The sequence below is a fragment of the Myotis myotis genome, unplaced genomic scaffold (genome assembly GCF_014108235.1).
Source record: "Myotis myotis isolate mMyoMyo1 unplaced genomic scaffold, mMyoMyo1.p scaffold_m19_p_30, whole genome shotgun sequence".
NCBI lineage: Eukaryota > Metazoa > Chordata > Mammalia > Chiroptera > Vespertilionidae > Myotis > Myotis myotis.
Genome location: NW_023416336.1, coordinates 2,795,397 through 2,820,969, shown reverse-complemented (window position 1 = coordinate 2,820,969; position 25,573 = coordinate 2,795,397). Strand labels below are relative to the sequence as shown.

The following is a 25,573-nucleotide window of genomic DNA, read 5'->3' as shown; positions in this document are numbered from 1 at the left end:
CGACAGAACTGAAGGGAGCACAGTGAGTGCCGGAAAGTCCCACGCCACTCGCAGGTACAACTCAGAGGACTCCACGGGAATCAGCAAGCGTGAGACCAGCCGGTGGGCTGCGGCTGTCAGGAACTAACGAGGAGGCCCGCCATCCACGAAGGGCTCCACGGCTGAGTCCTGTGAGACAGGACCACACTGGTCCCTCCCTCGGCAGCAGGGGCCACGAGGCCACGAGCAGAGACCGTCAGGTCCCATCTGTGAGCGCCTACTGGGAGAAGATTCCCTTTACAAGCTCATTTGGGTGGTGAATGGTTTCTGCTTCCTGCAACCACCAATCCTAACATGCTTTAAAAAAGAGAGCTAAGCCCTGCGGGGTGCTCAATGGTTAGAGCATTGGTCTGACCACTGAAGGGTTGACTGAGGGTTCCATTCCCAGTCAAGGGCACGTAAATGGGTTGCAGGTTCAATCCCCGACCCTGGCTGGGGTGCATGTGATCCATGTGTCTCTCTCACATCGATGTTTCTCTCTCTCTCTCTCTCTCTCCCTCCCTCCCTTCCACTCTCTCTGAAAATTCAATGGAAAAAGTATCTCCAGTGAGGATTACAAAAAATTAAAAAAGGGAGCTAAAGATACCAAAGACTTTTCTGCATCATAATTTGCTACGGCCCTGTCCCTCTACTCCTGAAGTTTAAGACTGCTATCACCTGAACACCTCGTCCTCATCTCTCACTTCACCTGACTCCCCCAAGTCAGTGAGAAAGAACACCTTGAGTCTCCACCACGGATGGTGACAGATGAGCCTACTGGACAGGACCCACGCGGTCCTCCACACCATGGCGTCCACCCACAGAGGGTTCCTATTCAAGTATAGGGGCCTGGAATTTAAGGGTCGGAGGGAAGGTCCTCTTGAATACAAGATTACAAATAATCTGGTGGTTGGAATTCATTCATTCACCTCACTATTTATTGGAGGGGGTGGAGGTATAGGATGTATAAAGGGATTTCAATTTCTCAGGACCAAGGGTAAAGAACCCCACCTACCGAGTCAGGCCCAGTCAAGAGTCCTGCCGAGCCAGCAGCAATCACTGTGGGCCTGGTGGGACGCAAACCGAAGAGGGTCACATGAAGGCTAAGCCACCATCTCCCCACCCCCTGGGCTCACCTCCACGCTGGTCTTCTATCTCAGCTCAGCAAGCGCAGAGTAGAACAGACGCGGGCAACAGACTGCCTGGGTGCTAGTGCTGCTTCTGCACTTCCTACTGTGTGACTTTTCTGTGCCTCAGTTTCCTCACCTCTAAAAAGGGAAGCACAGTACCTACCTCATGGCACTGGGCGTCAACAAGGTGAACTCAGGCATTACCATAATACCTTAGCTTTTATTTTCTGGGTAGGTACCAGAACAAACACAAGAAGCCAACTGAAAACGAGCTGGAGCGATGCAAAGTTTTTATTTCTGTAATTCTTCTTACTAATGTGAACAGAACCGTCACAGGGGCTCAGTCTGGAACCATCCAGCCCAAGACTGTTATTGTGGGGGGGCCCAAGAACAGACAGAAGGTCTTCCTCCATCTTCTCCCACAGGGCATCTACATACACCTGTCATCCAAGAATTTACCCAAAGCCTTTTTGATCCTTCCATGTTTCGGCCAGCAGTATCCCATCTGAGGCTACAGACCAGGTCTGCTGGGTGATGGGTAAAAGAAAGCTTCCTTTTCATTTCAAGCAGCGTGGCTGGAGAAGACACGGGGAACCGGGGAACCTGCTCTATGGACTTCAACAACGTCGCCCTTTAGCCTTTCCTCTGAGGTGAAGAATCCATGTCCTTACAACCCCCTTCTCCAGTCTGGCATTCTTCGGGGTGTGCAACCCCAGCCTCAGGAAGTCACCGTGGGAAGCACTAGGACTGGCGTGGCAGCAGGAAGGTGCGTTAGTTGTTGCTCCGGCCCCAGCACACACCAAGCCAGCATCTCTCAGGAGCAGCCCTGCCTGCGCTGTCTAGGCAGCACTCCTACGTCACAAATAGCTGTTCAAGACCCTCTGCCTGTCCCCAATGATTCCTAAATGCTTCACATATTCACACAGTCCCACTATTTTCAGGTCCTGGTGGTATGTTATTATTCTACCTGTAAACTTATCAATCCCCTGACCTATGGATGCCTCTTTCAGATTTCATATCTTCTTCAAACTTACTAAATGCCTCCTGAATTTCAGAAGGCAGTTACCTACCAGCTGATGCAAGAATACAGCGCCATTCTATGAGACACCAGAGACCAGCGCTGCAGGAGTCAGGGAGGGAGGGAGGGCACGATGTTTAAGATGCCCTCTCCACTCCTATCATACACATGCCCAGCTGTCTCCCCTGACTCCTGCACGCTGTGCACCCCTCCTGGCTGCCACTCAGACTGGAAGGGTGACTGCTGAATTGAATGCAGGTTGTCTGGTTTGGATCAGGACCCTGGACCACAGTTCTGGCCATGGCACGCTGTGGGCCCTCCCTACTGAACAGAGTCCCACTGGGTGCCTGACTCATCACCATAGCTGGAACATTCTAGAGTACAGAAGGGAAGGGAGGCTGCTGTGGACAACGGGTTCTAAGCCAAATCTAAAACTACCTTTGTACAAAAGTACTGTGAGGAGGAGAGGAGGGACTCCAAGCTCCATCTTCAGCGATTACTTGTCCAGGAACTTGCTCCTCCCGGGCTCAGGCCGGCACCGAGAGCAAGGGTGCTGCACAGGAGCGTCAGTGCCAACGATTCCCCCACTCTGAGCAAGAAGGCAAATGCATGGGAGAGAAACAGAAACACTGAAGCACGGCCTTTGTAGTCTGAAAGCCGAGGCTTCCTGGGACGGCCCAGATGTTAACTTAGCTGGTTATCCCTGTTTCACCTCCAAGCACTGGGGAGAGAGTTTGGGGGTGGGGCTTTCTTCTCCCCGACCTTGCAAATTCTTCTCATCTCCAGGTGACTCTGCAGCTCCTTAGGACCTAGAGGCGAAGCCTCAAGCCCGAATCGTTTTAGCAGCAGGACTTACTGGCTCATCCTTGAAGCTACTTCCTTTGCTGTTCATTGGTCTTCTTCGACCTTTCTGGACCCGCAGGCTTTCTGCATACAGGAAGTGCCCAACCCATGATAAAAAGGGGGCCTGCTTCCATCTCTTAGCAACTGCTGCTCTCCACATGTACATGGCCAAAGGCGCTGAGAGAGGACAGCCCAGTGTGCTCTGCCCGCTCATGGATCTGAGTTAGGTATTCTCCGTCGCAGCAACTACTGATGTGATTCCTACGAGGGAGCAGCATGGGGAGCACTCTCCCATGCTACTCAGTGAAGGCAGCAGAATGTCCAAAACAAGTCCTTTTAATATCGACCAGCCAGGTGGAGGGCCAGGATGACCCCGGCCCTCAGCAAAGGGTTCACAATCTGAACCCCTACAGCCCTAGGCCACAAAGATGTCTCCTCCCAACTTGGCACAGGGTAGCACCGACTTCCATGAACTGCTGCCCGGGGCAAGTCACAGCTACTGTGACCCTCCAATGTCCCGGCCTGCTGAGGAGCCAGGGTTCTGGGAACCAGACCTGGAGATGCTGGAGGACGATGCTCCCCTTGCTGGCACCATGTCACTTAGCCTAACAGTTTCACAGGACCCACAGGCCCAACCCCAAAGACAGCTGGCAGAGGCAAAAGTGAGTGTCTTAAAGGATCTTCAGACAAGTGGACAGCTCAGCGGGACAGCACATGTGCCCAGGGTTCACTGCAGCAGCCATCACCAACTTGGCAAAGGAGGGCCTTCACGTGCGTCTTCAGGGAGCTGGAGGCAGGCGCTATGGCAGGAGAGGTAGTGAACAAGGGTCAGAACTTTGCCAGTTAACACTTCAGATCCTCTGGCCCCTCACCCCATGCCTGAGAATTTATGTCAAAGAGATTCTCAATAAGGAAAAAGCTGGGTGCACAAGGACGTGCGTTCCAGCAGCCAATGGTTCAACAGCATGGACGCTGCACTCACCCCCACCGCTTTCTAGGGCCAGTGACTATGCTCTCTCAGCTTCCTTTTCCTCATCTTATGATGACAGCACCCCCGCCCCCCAGGCGCTTGTGAGGTTAAATGAGACAAGCTGCATAAAGCACCGAGAGTATACTTGTTTAACTACAAAGGTGAGCTCTTCCTACACATGAGGACAAGGGAAATGCAGGAAAAGGAACCAGGTGAATGTTAAGGGTGACATCACTGAGAAGTTTTCCATACTTGTGCTGACGAATCCTTTCTTAGGTCTCCCCATGTTTTATGTGTCGTGGAGGATGCCCTGAATTGCTGAGCCTTACAGCTCAGGAAGAATGAAGCAAGGTTGAGAGAGCTGGCCTTTTCTCACCAAGGTTCTCCCACTTCTCTAGATTTCACCTTTGGAAAACAGTAAAGAGGGGAGGCCAGAGGGGCGGGAGAGGAGGAATGAGGAGGGTCTGACCATCAGAACTGGAAAGGATGCACCTCCCATGTGCTCACCCCGCCCAAAGACAGGCTGTGCACAGATGCTTCCTCTGTCCTGGTTAGTAATACGCCTGACAATGCCCAGGGGCTGCCACGGCGGCGGTGTGGCCACAGAGGTATGGCCAGGCAGGAGGAAAGCCTGGCGACCACAGGCAAGGATGCATTCAGGACTCGGATGCAGGCACAGCAGTCTCGGTCCCCACTCCCCCTTCAGCTTCTCAGGACCACACTGCAGTTCAGCTCCATGAAGGAAACTCGCAGTAAGCACCACCAGTGCCAGAAACAAAACATTCGTGCTTGTACAAACCTCAGAGACGTCTAGCTGGTGCTCACACTGCCTTTCTTTTTAAATTCATTCTATCCACAAATATTGCAGTATGGAACCCGAAAATAGAAAGGGGATATTGTTTCAAACTTTTAAACACCATTATTACACACAAAAAGGTTAATAGTTCCTTTATATCAACAATTATCCAGTCAGTGTTCAAATTTCCAAATGTATTATAAATGTCATAAATGGGTGGTTTGTTTCTCCACCTCTGAAAATTCATCTTCCAAAGCCTGAGGAGATTCTGAGATGGGTCCTACTAATCCCAGCACCACAACAATCACCACCTCACTAGACTAGACGAGAAAACCAAAGTCCAGAGAGGCTGGGTGGTTGGCCAGGATCACACAGCTTGCTGACGACAGAGGGCCTGACCACTGTCTGGCAGTCTGAACACTACAAGGGAATGTTAGAAGCTTTCAAGTCAGCAAGTCTGAATCTAATAATATCTCCTTTGTAAGAAAAGAATCATCACCAGACCCTTCCTAGTAATTACACACCCATTCTACTGAGATAAAAAAGAAGCTCTTGAGTTAACTCCCTTAGGTAGACGTCATATATTTTCTTTATTCTGGGCTTCCATTTAGCCAGGAAGAGGATTCCCAACGACTCTAACTGCTCTCAACACTAACCAGCTCCCCAATGCACAGCAAGCCCAAAGGACCACCTAACAGAGAGGAGAGCATCGTGTGGGGACCTGTTTCTAGTTGAGCCTCAAGGCAGCATCAGCAAAGGTTAGAGCTGCCTGAAATAGGCTCGATGGCTTAGAGGTCATTTCCATCAAACCACCTAGAAACTGGTCATTTCTATGATATACAAATGTCTGAGAAGATGAGAAAAACATAAAATACTTCTCATCTCATATTATAAGATAGACAGCACACACAAAAGCAGAGGTGACTGAAAGAAAACTACAGGCCAATATCACTAATAAACAGAGGCCAAAATCCTTACTAAAATAAAAGCAAATCAGAAGAGTGCCTTTCTTTGAAACACTTGGCTTTTTTCTTTCTATTGTATTTTTTTTCCCAATTGTGTTTTGTTCCTTTTTGATAGGGTCTTCTTTCCCATGTGTGCAAAATAAAAATAAATGTGGACATGTGAAAAAAAAGAATAGGACATATTGGACAAATGCCTGAATCTCAAATTTTGGTAGCTCAATATTAGGAAATCTATTAAAGTAATTCATTAGTTTAACTAATTACAAGGAACTATTTATGCTCATTCATCTCATTTGATTCCAAAAGGGCAATGGACAAAATTAAAAACCCATTATTTATCAAGAGAAAGGAAAAGGATAAAGATCTTAGCAAACTAGAAACACAATTGATACTCCCTTAACTGGAGGATCTGCATTACCAGACAATAATATTAAGCCAGTGTAGGAACAGACAGATCAAGGGGTACAAAACTGGCCCATGTGTGCATAGTAATTTAGAATGTGAGAGCAGCGGATGTCAAACGATGAAAAATGAATGGACTCCTCTATAGTTAGATCCTTATCTCACTTAGCATATAGAAATAAATTCAACCCCCCCCCCCCCCAAAAAAACAACAATAAAAGAAACAAATTCCAAGTGGACTGAAACTAAAGGTAAACAAACAAGCATTATAAGAAAATAGTTTCAATATGGGATGATGGGGAAGTTCTAGAGGTGGATTGTGGTAATGGTTGCACAACAATGTGAGTGTGCTTTATGCCACTCAATTGGGCCTAAAAAAGGGTAAAAATGGTAACTTGTATGTATGTATATTTTACCACAACTCTAAAAAGAAAATATATTAAAAAACAAAATGCAAAAAGATTATTCTCTTGCGATGGGAAGAGCATAAAGGAAAAGATTTGAAGACCTTACTGCATAAAATTTTTTAATGTCTGCATGATAAAAGATCCAGAAACAAAAGTTAAAAGACATGCACTTATTTTTTCAATAGAAAGGAAAAAAAGCGCAACTGACTGGAATAAAGTACATGCAACTTGTATAATAGATAAAGGATTAACATTGGAATATTTAAAGTTGCTACAAAATAAACAGACGCAGAATATAACAGGCAATTCATAAGACATACAACCTCATAAATAATCATGAAAATGCACATGAAAACAATTTCACTTCTCAACCATCAAATCAGTAAAATTAAAGATACGGATTTCCACACCTGACAATGGTATAAACAAATAGATATTCTCATCACTGTGTCTTGTAAATTAGCAAAACCTTGTGAAGGACAATTAGTTAGCAGCTGGCAGGCGGTAGATGCATGTACCCTCCACATACTGGTCTCCAGCCTGTAGAATCCCCCGAGGTAAACACACATCATGACGAGGGTGTGCACTACACCATTACTTATGATGTCAAAAAACAAAACACAGCCCAACTCCCTATCAGTGGTGGTGAAGCCCACTTTCTTACACCCACCTTGTCAGAGCATAGATAGGTCTCTCTGTAATCAACAGGGAGACATGTCATAATGTGTTTTGTAAACAAAGGTAGCTACAAAAGTCCATATTTTGTGATCTCATCTTTTTTTAAAAAATATATATATTTTATTGATTTTTTACAGAGAGGAAGGGAGAGGGATAGAGAGTTAAAAACATCGATGAGAGAGAAACATCAATCAGCTGCCTCCTGCGCACCCCCTACTGGAGATGTGCCCACATCCAAGGTACATGCCCTTGGCCGGAATCAAACCTGGGACCATTCAGTCCGCAGGCCGACACTCTATCCACTGAGCCAAACCGGTCAGGGCTGTGATCTCATCTTTGTCAAAAAGTAAAATTAAAGTAATACACTTTGCATACAAAGAAAAATCTAGAAGAATGCATATCAAGCTACTACTAACAGTGGATATCCTCTCTGGGAGTGGTATCATGGGAAATTTGCACTTTCTAAGTTATATTACTTCTATAATGTTTGTATTATTGAAAACTAGAGGCCCGATCTGAGAATTCGTGCACCAGTGGGGTCCCTTAGCCTGGCCTGCTCTCTCTCGCAATCCGGGACCCTCAGGGGGTGTAGTAGTGGGGCTGGGTGCTGTGCCACTCCCGCTCATCCCGGCCCTGCTGTGCCTGCTCGGCCACTGGGTAGCATGTTGCCATGGAGGCAGGAGAGGCTGCGCTGCCGCAGCTGCACTTGCCAGCTGTGAGCCCGGCGTCTGGTGCCCTTCAGTCAGCTGAGCGGCGCTCGCACTGTGGGAGCACACTGACCACTAGGGGGCAGATCCTGCATTTAGCGTCTGCTCCCTGGTGGTCAGTGTGCGTCATAGGGACCGATGGACTGGTGGTTCGGTCACTTAGGCTTTTATATATATAGATAAGCATAATCATTTCTGTGACTGAAAAGATAATGAATAAAATAATGAGAACACCTCCACCTCTCTGCAGACAGCAGATGTGGCTCTGACCCCAGGGGGGCCGGGAACAACCTCTGTGCAGAGGAGCTTTTAGTCCAGTCAGCAACGGTCCCCTGCCAAGCATGCCCAGCCCCCATTTCCACGCAAAGCCTGTGTGGGAATGCCAGGCTCAGGGCCAGCTTCTGCCACGCAGCTGGCACAGCACCATTCCTGCATGGAAGGCCTTGGCTGGAATGGTGGGCACTGAAGTAAGCACACACCACACTGGGCACAAATGACCATTCTCTTTAATCTCTGGCCTTTGGGTGGCTCTCAGATCACCATTTAAGATTAGAAACATTTCACTGGAAAAGGTCATAAAGGAAATCATTCAGCTGAGAGGACCTGGAGGTGACTTCTGGTAAGAGCTATAAAAAACCTAGCTGTGGCCCAGATGGCATGGCTCAGTGGTTGAGCATTGACCTATGAACCAGGAGGTCATGGTTCGATACCCGGTCAGGGCACATTCCCTAGTGCAGGGCATGAAGGAGGCAGCCGATCAATGATTCTCTCTAATCATTGCTATTTCTATCTCTCTCCCTCTCCCTTCCTCTCTGAAATCAATAAAAGTTATATTAAAAAACAAAAACAAAAACCTAATTGTGCTTGAAAAAGATGGCAATGAGTGCCCAGATCTGGAAGGGCACGATGCTGGAAAGCCCGTGCCACGACCGCTGATGACAGAACTGAGCAGAGAAGAAAAGGAATGGGGAGGGAAAGTAAACCAAAACACGAAACACAGGCACTAGGACACGCAGGGACACCACATGTTTAACCTCACAACCGTCCAGCGAGTGTGACAGAAAAGGAGGCTCCAAGTTTCAAAGCTACAAGCCCCAGGTCTGGATTTGAATCTGACCTAACTACAAGCCCAGTGCACTGAAACTGCTAGAGCCTGTCTCCTCCATCTTCCTGGGCAGACTCACCTGTGAGTTGGAGGGCAGCACCTGGGAGGTGGGCTCCTCGGATGGGGCTGCTCCTGGGCCCATGGGGCTCAGTGTGGTGATTCGGCTTGGTTGCCCTCGTAGGGTCAGAGTAATGGTGGTGGGGACCTTCAAGCCTGAGAAGAGAAGTAGGGTTTTTTTTTGTTTTTTTGTTTTTTTGCGTCACACCCCTACTTCCTTTCCCGGGGAGTTTCTTCCCCACAGAGCACACCCTCCTTGTTCTCCTCCCCAGCTGGGTCATCTACACCCCATCAGTCATTCTGAAAGGCAGCAGAAAACAGCCTGTGTTCTCTCAACCTCTCTGGGGGATGGACTCCTCACAGCTAAATCCCTGAGGGTGGATGCCAAGACCCTGGTTGGGTTCAATAGCATCCCTAGCCCATGTGAGATGAGAAGGTCCTGGGGGAAGATCCCATATCTGGGAGTCCCCAGGGTTCTCAAGAAAGACTCACCTGATGCTTGGTTGGAGATCTGAGCCAGGCCAGGGAGGCTGCTTGCCAACTTGGCGAGGCCCCCATTGGTCAGCAGCTGGTGGATGGCTGTAGGCTTTCCACCAGGAGTGGCACCCAAGGATGAGAGAGTGGTGGCAACAGGAATGGTACGGACAATGGTGCTGGTGCCTGTGGTGATGGCACCCAGGCTCTGTATAGGGGTGGGCAACTTCACACTGGTGGCCTGTGGGACACACAAGCCCAGGTGATCAGAAGCTGTTGCCCAACAGTCATGTACAAGTGTGGCGTGCCCACAGCACGTTATTAAAGACTGCCATGTACTGAGTGTCCACCACATGCAAGTGCTCTTCCAGGCATTCCCCAAGTATTTCGCCCTCAAAACAACTCTGTGAGGGATAGACCACTATCCTCATTTTACAGACAAGGAAACAAAGACACAGAGAGGTCAAGAAACTTGCCCAGTGTCTCCCAGTAAGTGCTGGAGCCTTAACCTTTCATAGCTCCCAGCTGGGAAGTCAGGGGCTATCTGTCCTTGACCCAGACTCCAGACCCAGTCTCCCTACCACAAACAACCAAGCGGAGGCTTCCTTCGCACACCTGCCCAGCCCAGAAGGAAGGCAGATGTGCACCTGTGGGGATGGTCCTGGGGAGGGGCTTGCTGGGAGGCCTGAGGTCTTGCTGCTGATATCCTGTAAGCTGAAGCTGAGGCCTTGGAGGAGGCTGCTGGCAGATGTGGCCCCTAGGAAATGATACGACAGACATCAGTACAAGCTCCACCATTTATCCGAGGGCAGCCATGCCCGTCACCCTCAACAACCCAGCCAACACCAGGAGTGCTCTTTCCCCTGGACATTCCTCACTCTCAGGAAGCCAGCAGGTCCCCCAGCATGCCCGCTGAAGGCCCATGTGAGGAAGGGTCTATGCAGATGCACGCCTTCCATTCCTTCTGCACGTCCCAACCTGCTCCAAACCACCCGTCTGACAGTTTGGACAGGTTTAGGAAAACCAGAGAGGTTGAATCCCACTGTTCAGAACTCTAAATCCCTCACTTCTTTCTAGGGAAGAGCAAGGACTTTTAAAAAAATGTAATTTAATCTTCACCCGAGGACATACTGAGAGGGAGGGAGTAAGGGGGTGAGGGAGAGAACCATCGATGTGAGAAACATCGATCAGCTGCCTTCTGTACACACCCCGAATGGGGATCAAACCTGCAACCTAGGTATGTGCCCTGATCTGGAGTTAAACTGGCAACCTTTTGTTGCACGGGATGATGCTCAACCAACTGAGCCACACCAGCTGGGTGAGAAAGGACTTTTTAAGCCAAAAGAATTCCAAGCACCTCATTTACACCACACTTCACACACAGCCCAGTGGCCTCAAAGCAAAGAGGAAGGTCCTCTTGAAGGAGAAGGCGTGTGACTTGGCCCTGCTGGGCTCAGACACTCAGCCTTTCAGTGTCGGGTGGAGGTGGAGAGGTGAGGAGACATGCACACCCAGCATGCACCATTTCCAGCTTTATTCAATCTTAACAACACCGAAATGAAACACAATACCTACATCTCCCACTAGCGATTTCTCCTCCTTACAGTACCGGATGCTCTGCCTGCAGACTGTGATGTTTACTCACTGTACATATTAAGGCCAAGAACTTCATGCCCCCTGAAGCTAATTCCAGCTTCTTGTCAAACTTCCCTGACAAGCCTGAGACCTGAGGAATGCCCTCCAGATTCAGCTCCAGGCTGCTTTGCCAGGACCACCCTCCAACAGCTGCCCAGACTCTGCTGGGAGGTCAGGATGCTGTGCCCCAGATACCTGGGAGGGAGCTGCTAGGGGAGGTGGCCACCAGGCGGCTCTGGAGTGTGTGCAAGGGACTGGGTGCAGTGCTGCTGGAGACCACGGAGGAGGCTGGGCTGGCTGACACACCCGCTTCAGAAGCACTGGGCCTGGATATAAAGACAGGAGCTCCATTAGACAAAGGTTGGAGGGCAGCAGGCCCCAGCAACACAGGGAGGGGCCGGAATGGAGCCCAGCAAAGTTTCAGCAATGGACACGAGGCAAGAAACTTTGCTTTCTTCATTCCACTTCTGAATAGGCCACTTGTCCTTCTAGAAGCTATTCCTAAAGTAAAGACTTCAGGCCTTGAAGCAAGAGCTACGGGATGCTTTGCAAACTTTAGGTGAAAATGAACTGAACTCTTGAGTTGGTCCAAAAGAAAAATAAAGATCCCACCCAAAAAGAAGTTACACTCCCGAACGGACAGAACCCAGAATCCACCATCTGCCCAAAGCATTATGTGGACCAGAAGAAAGGTGAAGAGAAAGAAGGGGACAGAGACAGACAGACCAAGAAGCAGACTCACCTGGTTGTGGTGAGAAGCCCTGTGAGCTCCTTGGCACCTGCTGCCGCCTGCCCCAGTGTCATCATGATGGGCTTTCCTCCCCCAGCTGCAAAACAAAGCCCCCAAGCCGCCAGTCAGTCCTGGTTGGCTCACTTTTCAGCCTCCACAGCCAGACTAAATGCAAGGTATTATGGACAAAGACTGGAAAATGAAAACTGAAGAAAACTACATGGGAACAGGAAGAGCTGGAGTTATATTCCCCCCTTCTGTTGTCTAAACTTTCTGGAATATTTTATTTTTAATTGAAATAAACAACCCCCCCCCCCCCCCCCCCAAATATATGATGCTTTGCATGAACCCAGAGCCTCCTCTGATCTTCGTCCTGCCTCCCTGGTGCTAGTGCAGAGCAGGTCACTGCCCTCCCGTGGGCCACCTCGAGCCCTCTGCTCAGGCAGCCCTCGCACTGCAGTTGAGGCTGAGTGCCAGCAAGCAGCCTCAAGAGGGCAAAGCTACGAGCCCGGGAGAGCTCAGCCAGTTTATTGGACAGGTCAAGGGAAACTCACCTTCTGGGGTTCCTCCTGGGGAAGGAGTACAAGGCCCTCCGGCTGGGTCCCCTTGGGAGATGAGGGACACCTTGATCTTGGGTCGCTTGGAGGCCTTACTGCCAGACAGAGGACTGGAGGGATGGTGCCGCTTCAGCTGGACCCTAAGGTCCTCTTTCTCAGCTTCCTCCGCTTGTTCCGATGAGATGGGAACTAAGAGACAGAGCTGAGTAAGGTCCTCCACACTTCCCAGACTCTGACAGTGAGGACCAGAACAGGGACAGCTGTATGTGGGAACACAGGAGTACCAGCCACACACAGAGCCACACTTCAAAGACAACAACCTCTGTGTTAGTCCCACTTCGCTCAGCCCCCGCTGTGGTGGAAATGCACCTTGGCCCTCTCAGGGAATGGCGCCATCCCCATTCCTCACTCTGTCCGGGAGTTGGAAAGACAGGGGCTCTGAGTTGGAACAAAAAGAAAGGAGAAGACACTGCCACCCTGCCATCAAAGGCCAACCAAAACACAGAGGCCTCATCACAGTGGATCTAAACAGCACTTCCCAAGCTCAAAAACTGTGATCCTTTTCCTGTTTCAAGCCCACCCCACATGACACAGCTGGTGGGCAGGAAACATTCCAGGAAGAAGCAATGGGGGAACAGGCTACACAGTCTTCCCTACACAGCAGATTTTCACAGGGCTCTGAGTCCCATGCCCTAGGAGCCCAGGATTGAGGGTTTGCTTGCCACAAAGAGGACTGCTATCAGAACTTCAGTCTGGCTTTAGGAGCTCCTAAGCAAGGAAGCATGTTAGCCAAGATACCTTTATAGCTCCTGTCCCAAAGTAACAGGGCAACAGCGGTCCATGTCACAACCTAGTCCCCAGGTCCCTTGTCCTAGGTACACAGAAAGGCTACCTGTTCACACATAGGCTTTCCCCTCCATTGAGTCAAACAGATTCACCCTGCATATGGCCAAGCCTGGGTATCATTCAGGCTTCCTCACAGACCCTCTCCTCTTTACACCCAGAGCCCCCCAACTCCAGTCCCTCATCTTAGCAAAGGCAATCAGGGTTGGGAGGAGGAAGGCAGCAGGAGGGTGGGGGGGATGGCATGGGCCATAGGGAGTTATTCCAGACCATAGTCAGGGCATAACCAGCAGAAGGTTTGCTCAAGGGACTAGCCCAGTCAGTGTGGCTCAGTGGTTGAGCGTCAACCCAGGAACCAAGAGGTCACTGGTTCAATTCTGGTCAGGGCACATGTCTGGGTTGCAGGCTCAGTCCCCAGTAGGGGGCATGCAGGAGGCAGCCAAAGATGTTTCTCTCTCACAGACATTTCTATCTCTCTATCCCTTTCCCTTCCTCTCTCTAAAAATTAATTTAGAAAATATACTTTTAAACGGCATCAATTACTAGTAAAATCCAAGTTGGAAAGAGGTAATGGAAGGAAAAGGAGTTACAGTTTTATGCTGGTAAGTGGCTTGCAAAGGCCAGAATGGAGGGAGGAAACCATAGGCAGGGAGAAAAACACCCAAGGAAATATAGGCTCACAGGCAATGGCCACAGGCACTCATGGGAGAAGCAGAGCTAAGAACCGTAATAAGAAACAAAAAGAGAAAAACACCATGAGAGGCAAACAGAAAGAATGGAGAAAAAGCAAAGACAATGGAGCAATAAGCAAAAGGAGTTGGGGAAAAAATCAAAAGACAGAAAAAGGCAAAGAGAAAAGAACAGGAGGAAACCAAACGGGGACGAATGAGAGGTCGGGTTTGGGGAGTGAAGAGGGAGAAGGTGAGAAAGAGTAATACTCACCAAAGAGACAGGAGGAGGTGCCGGGAGGAAGAGCTTTCCTCACCAGCATATTTTGTTTCAGAAAAGCAGCAAACTGTGCTGGAATGAATCAGAAAGAATTATAGAATCACAGCCAGCCAGACAAAGGAGAGAAAGAGAAGGAATAAGAAAAAGACACGAGAATGTTCTAGAAAATAGTCAACAGGGGCTGTCTCTGGAATTACTGCTTTTAGCAGCTCCACGAAATCATCTATAAACTGAAAATACAAATGCACCTGCCCCGTGGGGCCAATTTTCACTGAGCCACAGTAAGTCAAGCAGCAGGAAGAGGCCCGAGCACATAGTGAGGCTCCACAACATTAGCTATTATCCTCCCCTTTGCCTATGAGCTCAGTCAAAGCAGCTACAGCTGCTGCCCCCCATGAAACTCTGGGTTCCATTTCAAACCCAGCTCAACAATCAGCCTTCCAAAACTCCTTGGATTCTCAAGCAATTATCCCCTCCAGAGGCACCGCAGACCACTGGCTCTCTCTTTATCAAAAGCCTGAGGGATACCGCCCATCTAGAACTTGGCTCTGGCCACCACTTAAGCAAGCCAAGGTCACAGAGCATCCGCACGGACCGAGCATCTGGCCTCTTTTTTGGCTTCATCTATCCACTTGCACTTCTGCTCCTTGTCAGCACCACCCTCAAGGGCAACTTCCTAAGAGGCCTGGGTTTTAAGTCCTTACCCTTGGCTTCACTGAAGGAAACACAGGGGAAGTGAGGAGGCCAGCGGTCACCTCCACCTCTCTCTACCTGACAACCAGCTCTGGCTACTGCCTCTTCCCTGAACCTCAGCTGATACGTGCTCCTGGATACATCATCAAACACCAATGCCTAAGAGACCTCATCTCAGAGCCACCCAACTGGATCAAAGTGGGAGAGGGACAGAGCCACTGCATCTCCTTCTCTCCCTACCCACTGAACTCTCCCTTGCCTAGAGCTTGTTACGCAGCACTTACTGATCTCCAAACTCTAATTTCAATCATACCGATATTTCCCAGCCTAACCTAAAACCTATCTGATAAACCTCATGAAAGTCCCAGTGTGGAAATCTTAACTCTTCAAGAGCAACACAAAGAAAGGGCATGACCCAGTGAAGCTGCCTGGAGTCTGATGAACAAGCCAAGCACCTTGGAGAGCACTGTGCTGCAGGAGTGGCTGGGCAGGGCCTGAGCAGCTGCAGCTCCCCCAACGGGGCATTAGAAAAGCACCTGAGGCCAGTACACATGTAGTCAGCCCACACAGCCTCCCTGCCCCGAACACCAAGACAAAGCTGCAGCCCCTACACACAGACCTCAAGTGATGTTTCACCCTGAAAACAGCCCTCGGTATTCATTTTGCCTGGACAGGACTGTGGGAAAGGTGCTTCTCACATGCCCCTGGGAAAAGCTGCAGGTGCCAATACATTCCAAATGCACATGATGTTACTGCAGAGACAGAGAGGGGCCACTGGGCCAGGCACCCATACCTTGGGCTTGTTTGTGGGTCAGCACAGCTTCTGTCCGCTGCACATGTCTCTTCAGCAGCTGAGAGCTCCCAATCTGACTGGACTTCTGGGCAGAGGCCACTGTGGTCACTTTGGTCTTAGGACTGGAGGTGGGGCTGCTGGACACACTGGAGAGATCCTGAGCAGGGCGAGAAGGGCAGGAGCCGAGCCAACACTGTCTGGGTGTCACCACCTATCGGCGTGTCCCCTAGAATTCCCTGGTCAGGAATTCGCCTTGTAGGAACTCACAGGCCTACAAGCACTGGCCCCAGCACATAGGCGACCCCAAGAAGCCAAAACACCAGCTCTGGGTCCTCGTTCCCCTGCAGAAATGGCCCTTCCCTGCCACATTACCTCGGAGCCTGAAGGGGAGGCTGGAAGCCTGGCAGCTGGTGAGGCGGGTCGACTGCCCCTCTCGGGGACCTCAAAGGCCAGGTCTCTGCGGGCCACATCCCGGGGCTTCTTCTTCTTCTCAGCATCCTGGTCCCGAGGCTCAGCACCCACGTGCCCCTCAGTGCGAGTGAGCACGCCAGTCAGAAAGTCCACAATCTCATCCTGGTGTAAAGAGAGGCCAACATAGAGTCCTCGGCTGGAGAACGAACGGGAACTGCCCGATAGTCCCAACTAAAACGGATTACCTTGGCTAGGGCATCTGGGATGCCAGTCCCTCCCCATGTGCACAAAACCTGGCACAAACCCCAGCCTCAGCCAGAGGCACCTCTGTGAGGTGGCGCCCTGGGGTGATCATGCATTACCATTCCCCCTGTGAACCCTTTCTTCCCTGATACTTTCCCCACATTTTAGCTCATGACTCTCCTTTCCCCTTCTTCTCCCTCTTTCTTTCCTCTTTCTCTTTGCTTATGATTTAGGCCACCAGAGGCCCCAGGGGATATACCCCTTACTCTTCAGAGACAAAAAGGCTGTTACTGACAAGACTCAGCCCAAAAGGCTGCAGAATGGAAGCCTAGCTGAGAAAACGCAAAAGCAACTGTGTACCTGGATACACCTGTCCACCATGCTCTGTGTCAACCCTTCTGATTTCTTCTTTGCTTTACTTATCCTAAGAGACAAAAAGGAGGAAATGTTCACTTTCTAAATATTCCATGGCATCCAGTGGAGGTTATTTTCAAGGCCTGGGAAGGAAGACTATGTTAGTGCTTAGGCAGGTGTTGCAACCGGTCTGAACCTCAGTTTCCACATCTGCAAAATGGAGTACCATAATACCTCACTTATAGGGTTGGGGGATAGCACAAAAGAGCGTATGGAAAGTGCTGAAACTACACACTCCAGAAGTCCTTTACCTATGTCCTCATGAACCTTACAAGACCCCAACAAAGGCCCAAACCCCGATAAGTTGTCAAATGACCAAGACCAAGAGGAATTCTCCCTATCGTCTCTGGGTAAGAACCCGACAAGACAGGTAGGAGCAGGCACCCGCTTTAAGCTCTCTAGTTAAAGCACACAAATGACTGAATCTCTCAGAGTGAGCATACAGGAAACGGAGGCCCCATACATGACACATTCAGTACGTTTCATGGAAATGTAACTAAAGGCCCAAAAGGCAGCTGGCCTTGTAAGGGAGTAGACATCTCAAGAACTAAAGGTACCTTCATAAAACTCTCTCAAACTTTGGCTGTTTATCCTCCAAAATATGTAAAAGGTACTTAATACAAATAAAATGTGTTCATAGTCATCCTGCGGGAGGAACAAAATGTAAAGAAATGCCTATCCCACACAGACAAAAGGGTGGTGAAGGCCTGGGGCAGGCTGGAGGGGGTCAATGAGGGAAGAAAGGGGACATATGTAATATTCAACAATAAAGAATTATTAAAAAAAGAAGAAATGCCTATTCCAGTAATCCCATGATGACAAAGACTATATTTACAGGGTCTCAAAGTATCTTCTCCCCACAGGTAACTACTAATTACAAGGGGAAAATAGTAACTTTACTGTAGAGAAACCTGGCAGAGGCCCCCGTAACCCATGATCAAGGATAACATCATCAGTGATAAGACGTGTCAACATCATGTATCCTTGGAGGAGGTGCAGTGACGGTACCTTGCCTTTGGGGCATTACTGCCAAAAATACGTATCTTCAACCTGATCATAAAAAAATGTCAAAAACCTACACTGAGGGACAGTCTACAAAATAACTGGCCAAAAGTCTTCAGAAGTGTCAAGGTCATGAAAGCAAAGACGGACTGAGCAGTATCAAATGAATCAAACTAAAGGAGACGGGGAAGCCATGGCACCAACAGCAACATGTGATCCTGGACCCTGAACCAGAGACAAGTGATGCAATCTGAGTTTGTAGATTAGATCACAGTATCATATTGAAGTTAATTTCTTGACTTTGATAATCAGACATTGGTTATGTAAGATGTTAATATTTGAGAAATCCAGGTGAGGGGTAAACAGGAATTTTTTGTACTATTTTTGCAACATTTTATAAATCTGAATTAGTTAAAAATGTAAAAAAAAAAAAAGGTTTTCAATGTCCCCTTTCAGATGGAGTCTGAAGGAGATTAGTCTATGTAGCTAGCTACCTCACCACCTCACAGGCCTCTCTCCAACGCCACAGCATGGGTCTCACAGCGCTGGGGGCCTACCCACCTGAGGTTATCGTCAGCTCCCCCAACCACCACCAAACTGTTCTCGGCCCGAATCTTCTCCCGGAAGTCCTCCATGGCTTCAGGGTGACACTGCAGGGAATTCTGACCAATGACAAAGAGGACTGGAGTCTTCATATCCAAGAGGGGATCATCCACATCCTAAAACAAGTGCAGAGTTCACAATCAGCCAGTTCATAGTTACTGAGCACTGCCCTGGCTGGTCGGCTCAGGAATCCAGCTGGGCCGCCGAAGTCACTGCTTACCAAATTGGGCAAGGCATGCACTCCCTACTCTCTCTCACCTGCCCAGCAATCAATGGTGCCCCATACTTACCCCTCTGGGGCCATCCACGGTAAGCAGAGGGAACCCAAGGCAGACAACAGCAGTGACGTACTCCATGACCGCCACCTAGAAATAATGGAACAGTTTGTCTCAAGGTCAACTGCCTTCCTACCCAGAACTTAGAATTGGTCCAGAGCTACCAGCTAGTCCCATCTACTCCTCCCCATCCCAACCCCCAGGAGTACCAGCCATGGTGGCAGCAGTAACACAGAACACAGATGTGCCATTCCACAAGCAGCCACCACCTGAAACACTGGGCCCTGGGAGGACACCAGCAGAGGCTGAACCACAGGATGGGAGGTTTAATATTTCCACCCTGTCAATTCCCTAGACTACAGGCCTCCTGCTCACTCCCCACACGTCCATACTTACACCAAATACAATCAGGAGAATAAAATGCTGCTCTTCTCCCTTAAGGGAAGAAAATCTCCCCCTTTTGAACTTAATGGGTAGCTCCCAGGCACTCCACTTTCTTAGAGAATTTGCTGTCCTGGGACCAGGGTTATGAGGAGACAGCCTTCCCCTCTCATGGCCCAAGATGTCATATTTGACTAGACCAGTGGTCGGCAAACTGCAGCTCGCGAGCCACATGCAGCTCTTTGGCCCCTTGTGTGGCTCTTCCACAAAATACCGACTTCTGCGCATGGGCCATAAAGTTTCAATCGCACTGTACGTGCGCGTCTGCATGTGGTATTTTGTGGAAGAGCCACATTCAAGGGGCCAAAGAGTCGCATGTGGCTTACGAGCCGCAGTTTGCCGACCACTGGACTAGACCGTAGCAAGCAGCACAGACCTCACTCAGTTTATCCGCTTGAGAACTGGGGCTCTGGACAGGTCAGGGACACTTATGCAAACTAATATGCATGCAAATGGTATATAAAATAACAAAGAAAAGGTTTCTTGATGTCTTGGAAAGGGGCAGAACACGAACACAACAGCAAATTCCAGAGCTATTAAAAATTCTGCCTGCTAGCATTGTTTTGTTTTATTTTAGGTGGAAGAATAGTGCTTGTGTTTTTTGGGGGGGGAGAAAGGGGAGGAATTTGTTTCACAGAAACATGCTGAAATACATATGAATGAAATATTTGGGATTTTCTTCAAAATACTGACAAAGAAAACAGATGGTGCAAAAGCCTTGTTGTGAGTTGATTACGGGTAAAGCTGGGTGAGGGCCCAAGGGGTTTACTGTTATGCTTAAAATGTAATTATGTAGGTCCAGCATCCAGCATTGTGCCTGGAACATAAAAGAGGACTCGGCGGTGGCTGGCAGCAGCAGCAGCAGTATTCTACCCCAGGACAACCTCCAAGTAAGGGGGGAATTACTTACATGACAGGCCACCAGAGCTCCTGTATTCCAGCCAATCAAGATGATGGGTTTGTGGGGAAAATGGCTGTGAATCTTTGTGGAAAGAGAAAGAAGACAAGACAGTTACACAGGAGCTACCGATGGGAGCAGAAGCCGGGAAGAATGGGTGTGTCTTGGTGAAGTCAAGCAGGGGCAGTCTCACCTCCAGCACTTTGCTTCTCACTGCCCCAATCATATGCTCAAGACACTGCAGAACTCCTACCCCACTTCCATTGTTCAGCAGATGGGTGGCTACAGGGATGACCTAACGGAAGGAAGTGGCAGCCATGCCAGCAAAGGTTAAGTTTCAAGTCTTTGCTCAAATCTCCTTAACCTACCCTAGAATCCATCAACCCTGGATAAGCATCATTCGAAAATGAAGAGAGAGCTGGGGAAGCTCCATATTTAAGTTTATTCAATTTGGCCCCCTGCTGCATTTTGTCTGCTCAATCCTCCAAGACTATATTCCCACCCAGGACAGAGTCCCTCTTGTCCCCACACATACCTTGCCTAAGCAGGAGAGCTGAGACTGCCAGAAGCGGTGGCGGCGTGACGTGGGAAACGCAGAACTGTAAGGCCCGGAGGAGGCAATGAGAATGAGTGGAGAGCCAGGGAGCTTGCTCTATGGAAAAAATGTCACCAGAGAACCAGGGCTTGAGAGGGTTCCTCCGTGAAATCCCAGGTGTCCCCACACCTTCTTATTCCAACCAATGCCAATCTGTCTTTGAAACTGTTAAGCATTATACACAACTAGTTATCAATGAAAAAAGTTAAACAACCCACTTACTATCCTCTTGCCAAAGTTCTGAGACCAGATTCTAAAAATTCCATGATAAGTCCTGAGCTGCCCAACTTACTGGTTTGTTATGAGAAAGTACCCCCACAGCAGGGTCCCAGGGCCTCTTCAGTAGGAGGGACAAGGCCTCAGCTCCTGCTGCCCCAGTCTTCGTGTTGGACGATACAAGCATCCGGTCAATCAAGGTAGGGATCTAGAAGCAAGGAAGAACAAAGGTGCTTCCACTGGGAAGCAGGAGACCTGCCCACCAGCAGCAATCAGGCAGAGCACAGAGCCCCACTATGAGCCAGATAGACCTCAACTATGCCCCTTGAACTTACCTCAGGAGCAAAGATACAATTACATGGATGGCTTTCCATCCATGTAAATGAGTACAATCCTTTGGAAAGCCACCTGGTGATATGCATCAGGAAACTTAAATTTATTCCTACCCCTTCCCCAAAGGAGTCTGCTTCCAAGAACCTTTCCTAGCAAAATATATGAGATACACAAGTGTGCGTACTCCCACGAGATTACACAAAAGACAAATTCACTCTCAATAATATCCAAAAAAGCAGAAACAATCTAAATGCATACATAAGAGAGGGGTTAAGCAAATTATCTACCTAATTCCATATCATGAGTTAATATTAAGTGTTTTAAAAAATTTGTAGTAACATAAGGAAATCATTTTGCTAAAATGTTAAAGATAAAACAGAAAATGTAAAAACTATCTCTATTCAGAAAAAGATGTTAATATATCAAAATGTTAATAGTGATCTTTATGGAGTTATAGCCAAGAGACACATGAAAATATACTCAATATATCTTATCACCAGGGAAATGCAAATCAAAACTACAATGAGATATCACCTCACACCTGTCAGAATAGCTATCATCAATAAATCAACATACAAGTGTTGGCAAGGATGTGGAGAAAGGGGAACCCTTGTCCATTGTTGGTGAATTGTATATTGGTGTAGCCACTATGGAAAACAGTACAGAACTATCAGATGATCCAGAAATTCCACTTCTGGGTATTTATTCAAAGAAATCCAAAACACTCATTCAAAAAGATATACACACCCCTATGTTCATTGCAGCATTATTTACAATAACCAAGATATGGAAGCAACCTGAGTGTCCATCAATAAACAAATGGATAGCCCTACCCAGTTTGGCTCAGTGGATAGAGCATTGGCCTGTGGACTGAAGGGTCCCGGGTTTGATTCCAATCAAGGGCACGTGCCTTGGTTGCAGGCTCCTCCCTGGCCTGGGCCCTGGTCGAGGCTCGTGCAGGAGGCAACCAATCGATGTGTTTCTCTCACATCACTATTTCTCTCTGTCTTTCCCTCTCTCTGCCACTCTCTCTAAAAATCAATGGAAAAATATCCATGGGTGAGGATTAAAAAAATAGACAAATGGATAAAGATGTGGTATGTATATACAATATAATATTACTAAACCACAAAAAGAATGAAATCTTGCCATTTATAAAACATGGATGGGCCTGTGTAAAATAAGTTAGTCAGAGAAAGACAAATAACATGATTTCACTTATATGTGGAATTTAAAAAACAGAATGAACAAATAAAATCGAAACAAACTCATAGACACAGAGATAAATTTATGATCCGAGAAAGGTGGAGGACTGGGGGATGGGTGAAAAAAAGGAGAGATTAATAAGTACAAATTGCCAGTCATAAAAACAGTAACAGGGATATAAAGTACAACATAGGGAACAGAGTAAAAAATATCGTAATGACTATGTACGGTGTCAGATGGGTAGTGCTAGACTTTTCCAGGTGATCCTTTGAAAGATATATAAATGTCTAATCTCTATGTTGTACACATGAAACAACCATAATTTTTAAAAAATAAAAAAAGAATGTGAAGAGCTTATTTTAGGCACAGATGGTCCAAAGTCAAAGATTCAAGTACAGAATAAGGACACAAGGCTAGTAACAAAGGCTAGGACCAAACTGAAAAAAATCTTCACCCCCAAAATGGCCCTTCCTTCCTCCCTCCCTCCCTCCCTCCCTTCCTTCCTTTCCTTCTTCCTTCCTTCTCTTTAAATCCTCACTTGAGGATATGCTTTTATTGATTTTAAAGAGAGGGGAAGGAAGAGAGAGAAACAAGGATGGAAGAAGAAATATTCATCAGTTGCTTCTTGTACACGCCCCAGACTGGGGATTGAACCCAGTGCCCTGACCAGGAATCGAACCTGCAACCTTTTTGGTGTATGGGGTGATGCTCCAACCAATTGAGCGACCTGGTCTGGGCCATGTCTTTGTAAGTTACTCTATTACTCTAAGCCACTCAACACCTTGAGGCAAAGGATCTGATCTGGTTAGACTTTAAAGCTTTCATCTGGCAGTGGAGCACAGCTTTGAAACTCACCTCTGTCAAGACAGAATGTTCAGAAACCATAATCAACACCGCCTTCTCTGCTGGAGCTGGGCTGACCAAGCTCCCCCAGTCTTTCCAGTGCTGCATCTCTTTCAACAGGCAATTAAGGGGCTGGGTCTATATTCTCTCTGCTCCCTTCACAAGGGATCTAATGGTGGAATAGCTGGGCCAAGAGCAAGATAACATTCACTTACATTTTCATCCAGCAGGTAATTAAGAGTTTTGGGAACCAGGCAAAATATTTCTTTAACTCTGACAGTCATGGGAAAGTAAGAGTCTGATGGAACCACTTCTGAGAGCACAGCTTGGAGAGGACAGCACCTCAAACCGGGGCCCTTGCTGACCGGTACTAGCGTGTCCTCTGCCACTCCTGCTAACCTGCACTGTGACCTGGATGCAGCAACTGTGCATACCTGTGGAGTCCCCCCAGAAGTCTGTGACGCTCATAAAGTCTGAACACCATCCCGTTCACTTGGGAATGTTCAGATAGTAACTAAATAAGGAAGCGATGCAACCTTCCTTACAAGGGGAATTACACTGCAGTCATACTGGCCACACAGAGGATGGCAGTCACTGGAAAATGGGACTTGGAACCAGCAGCACTCATCTGAAGAGCACAGGGACCAGTGCTGTCCTCTTACATGGGCAGAGTCAGTAGGGAACATTGAAAATGCTTGAAATAGTCTCAGGCTGCCATTCTCTGCCGGGTCTTATCATGGCCCCACCCCCACCCCCACTCCCCTGGGCCCAGGATTCCACTGAGGAGCAGCAGCAAGGGGACACTGGGGCTACCTTCTCATCCATCTCTTTCTCCACTAGAAAGCAGGTTCTATCGGAGTAGGGGCATTTCTGTTTGCCCACCCCAATACCTGACACATTACAGGCACAAAGTAAATTATTTGTTGAATAAATAAACTAATATCAAATTTCCTACCATCAATATCATTATTGTATCTAGTCCTGAATTTTATTTCTGCACTAAACCAGTCTACTTTTGTTTTCAAACAAACTCAGCATCCTTCTACTGAAAAACAGGTGGGAAACGAGTCTGAAAATTTGGGGGTAGGGGTGGGGAAGCTGTTGGCCAGGCAAATTATACCAACAAAATGGGCCAGCTTCCCACAAAGGAGAAGAAAGAAAAACTTAAGGCAAAAAAAAGGTCAAGAACTGAATTAATCCAAGTTGTCTGGGGCCATTTTGTATCAGAGCAAAATGCTCTAAAAATTTCAAGAACCTATGAACTTATACAACCATTAACAGTCGCTGTGGGCTTACTTGGCCAAATTTTGTGCCAAGCATTCTATCTTGGATCAACTAATTTAATTTTCACAAAAAACCTAGATAGGTATTATTATTAGCCATGTATTAGAGATGAGGAAACGGAGACACCTCCGAGATGACACAGCTCGCTAGTGATTGAGATGAGATGAGCCAGGCTATCTGCCCCCAAAACCCATAATCTACCAGAATGAACACAGCCCAGGCAGTAACTGAAATCACAACAAACTGGAATCAGGAAAACAAACCAGTTTAACTTTGTGCAATACTGTCTCAGTGAGAATGCAGAAAAATATAGATGTTTTATAGAGAATTATTAAAATCAAAGTGTTGCTACTGAAGGCTCACCCCATGATGAGGAGAGACTGAGGCATGAATCTCCCTCCCTGCTCTGGACACCTCCCTCTCCCCATCCTGCACTCTTTAAGTTCACAGGTCTGCTTCTGGTCCCTTCTCAATACCCCTGCCTGGTAAACCCTTCATCTTCTGCATGATAATTGAATTCTCCTCTCACCTGACCTCAGAGTTGACTCAAACCACAAGCTGCAAGGCTGGAGAGGCTACAAGTGTATTCTGGTTTTCAAGTCCACACCTCATCCTGGAGCCAGCAGGGCTGAAGATGTTTATACCAGACAAAAATGTGAAGTGATACCATGTCTCCTATTTTAATAGCAGACCTGCCATTCAGTCATGCTCTCCTGGCTGACCAAGCAATGACCTTGCTAAGCCCCACTTCCTGAGCCCACAGCAGAAGCTGGCTGCCCCAGCACAAGACAGATACCAATCATAGCCTTACCTTCCCTTTTAGCGTCTGCAAGGCATCCAGGTAGGCCGCCAGCATGGGCAGACTCAAAGTCTCCACCAGGGTGGTATGCAGCCACTGGATCAGCTTGGTGTCCCAGCTTACACTTGCCAGAGCCTGCCGCACTCTCCTTGCACACTTGTCCACCGCAACTCGACGTAGCACTGGCTCATTGCAAGCCTGAAAGACGGACATGGAGCAATAAAACATGAGGTCCACCTTG

At 48.2% G+C, this 25,573-nt stretch overlaps 1 protein-coding gene across 8 annotated transcripts in view; it reads right to left on the bottom strand.

The window, feature by feature from the left end:
* Window positions 1–1,421: 1,421 nt before the first annotated feature.
* The window catches only part of KANSL3 (KAT8 regulatory NSL complex subunit 3), a 38,760-nt gene continuing 14,608 nt past the window's right edge, over window positions 1,422–25,573 (bottom strand). For 7 of the 8 annotated variants that reach the window (XM_036302192.1, XM_036302193.1, XM_036302194.1 and 4 more), the window contains 18 exons: window positions 25,345–25,530; window positions 20,944–21,075; window positions 20,592–20,708; window positions 20,250–20,351; window positions 20,069–20,140; window positions 18,733–18,807; window positions 18,401–18,558; window positions 16,784–16,847; window positions 16,142–16,342; window positions 15,770–15,926; window positions 14,278–14,355; window positions 12,490–12,681; window positions 11,948–12,032; window positions 11,401–11,531; window positions 10,218–10,327; window positions 9,589–9,811; window positions 9,119–9,252; window positions 1,422–3,809 (listed from right to left, as the gene is read on the bottom strand). In XM_036302192.1, coding sequence (XP_036158085.1) covers window positions 3,789–3,809; window positions 9,119–9,252; window positions 9,589–9,811; window positions 10,218–10,327; window positions 11,401–11,531; window positions 11,948–12,032; window positions 12,490–12,681; window positions 14,278–14,355; window positions 15,770–15,926; window positions 16,142–16,342; window positions 16,784–16,847; window positions 18,401–18,558; window positions 18,733–18,807; window positions 20,069–20,140; window positions 20,250–20,351; window positions 20,592–20,708; window positions 20,944–21,075; window positions 25,345–25,530 — 2,238 coding nt within the window. In that variant the 3' untranslated portion in view covers window positions 1,422–3,788. The remainder of the gene's footprint in view (window positions 3,810–9,118; window positions 9,253–9,588; window positions 9,812–10,217; window positions 10,328–11,400; window positions 11,532–11,947; window positions 12,033–12,489; window positions 12,682–14,277; window positions 14,356–15,769; window positions 15,927–16,141; window positions 16,343–16,783; window positions 16,848–18,400; window positions 18,559–18,732; window positions 18,808–20,068; window positions 20,141–20,249; window positions 20,352–20,591; window positions 20,709–20,943; window positions 21,076–25,344; window positions 25,531–25,573) is intronic. The other variant, XM_036302195.1, reaches the window with a different exon arrangement.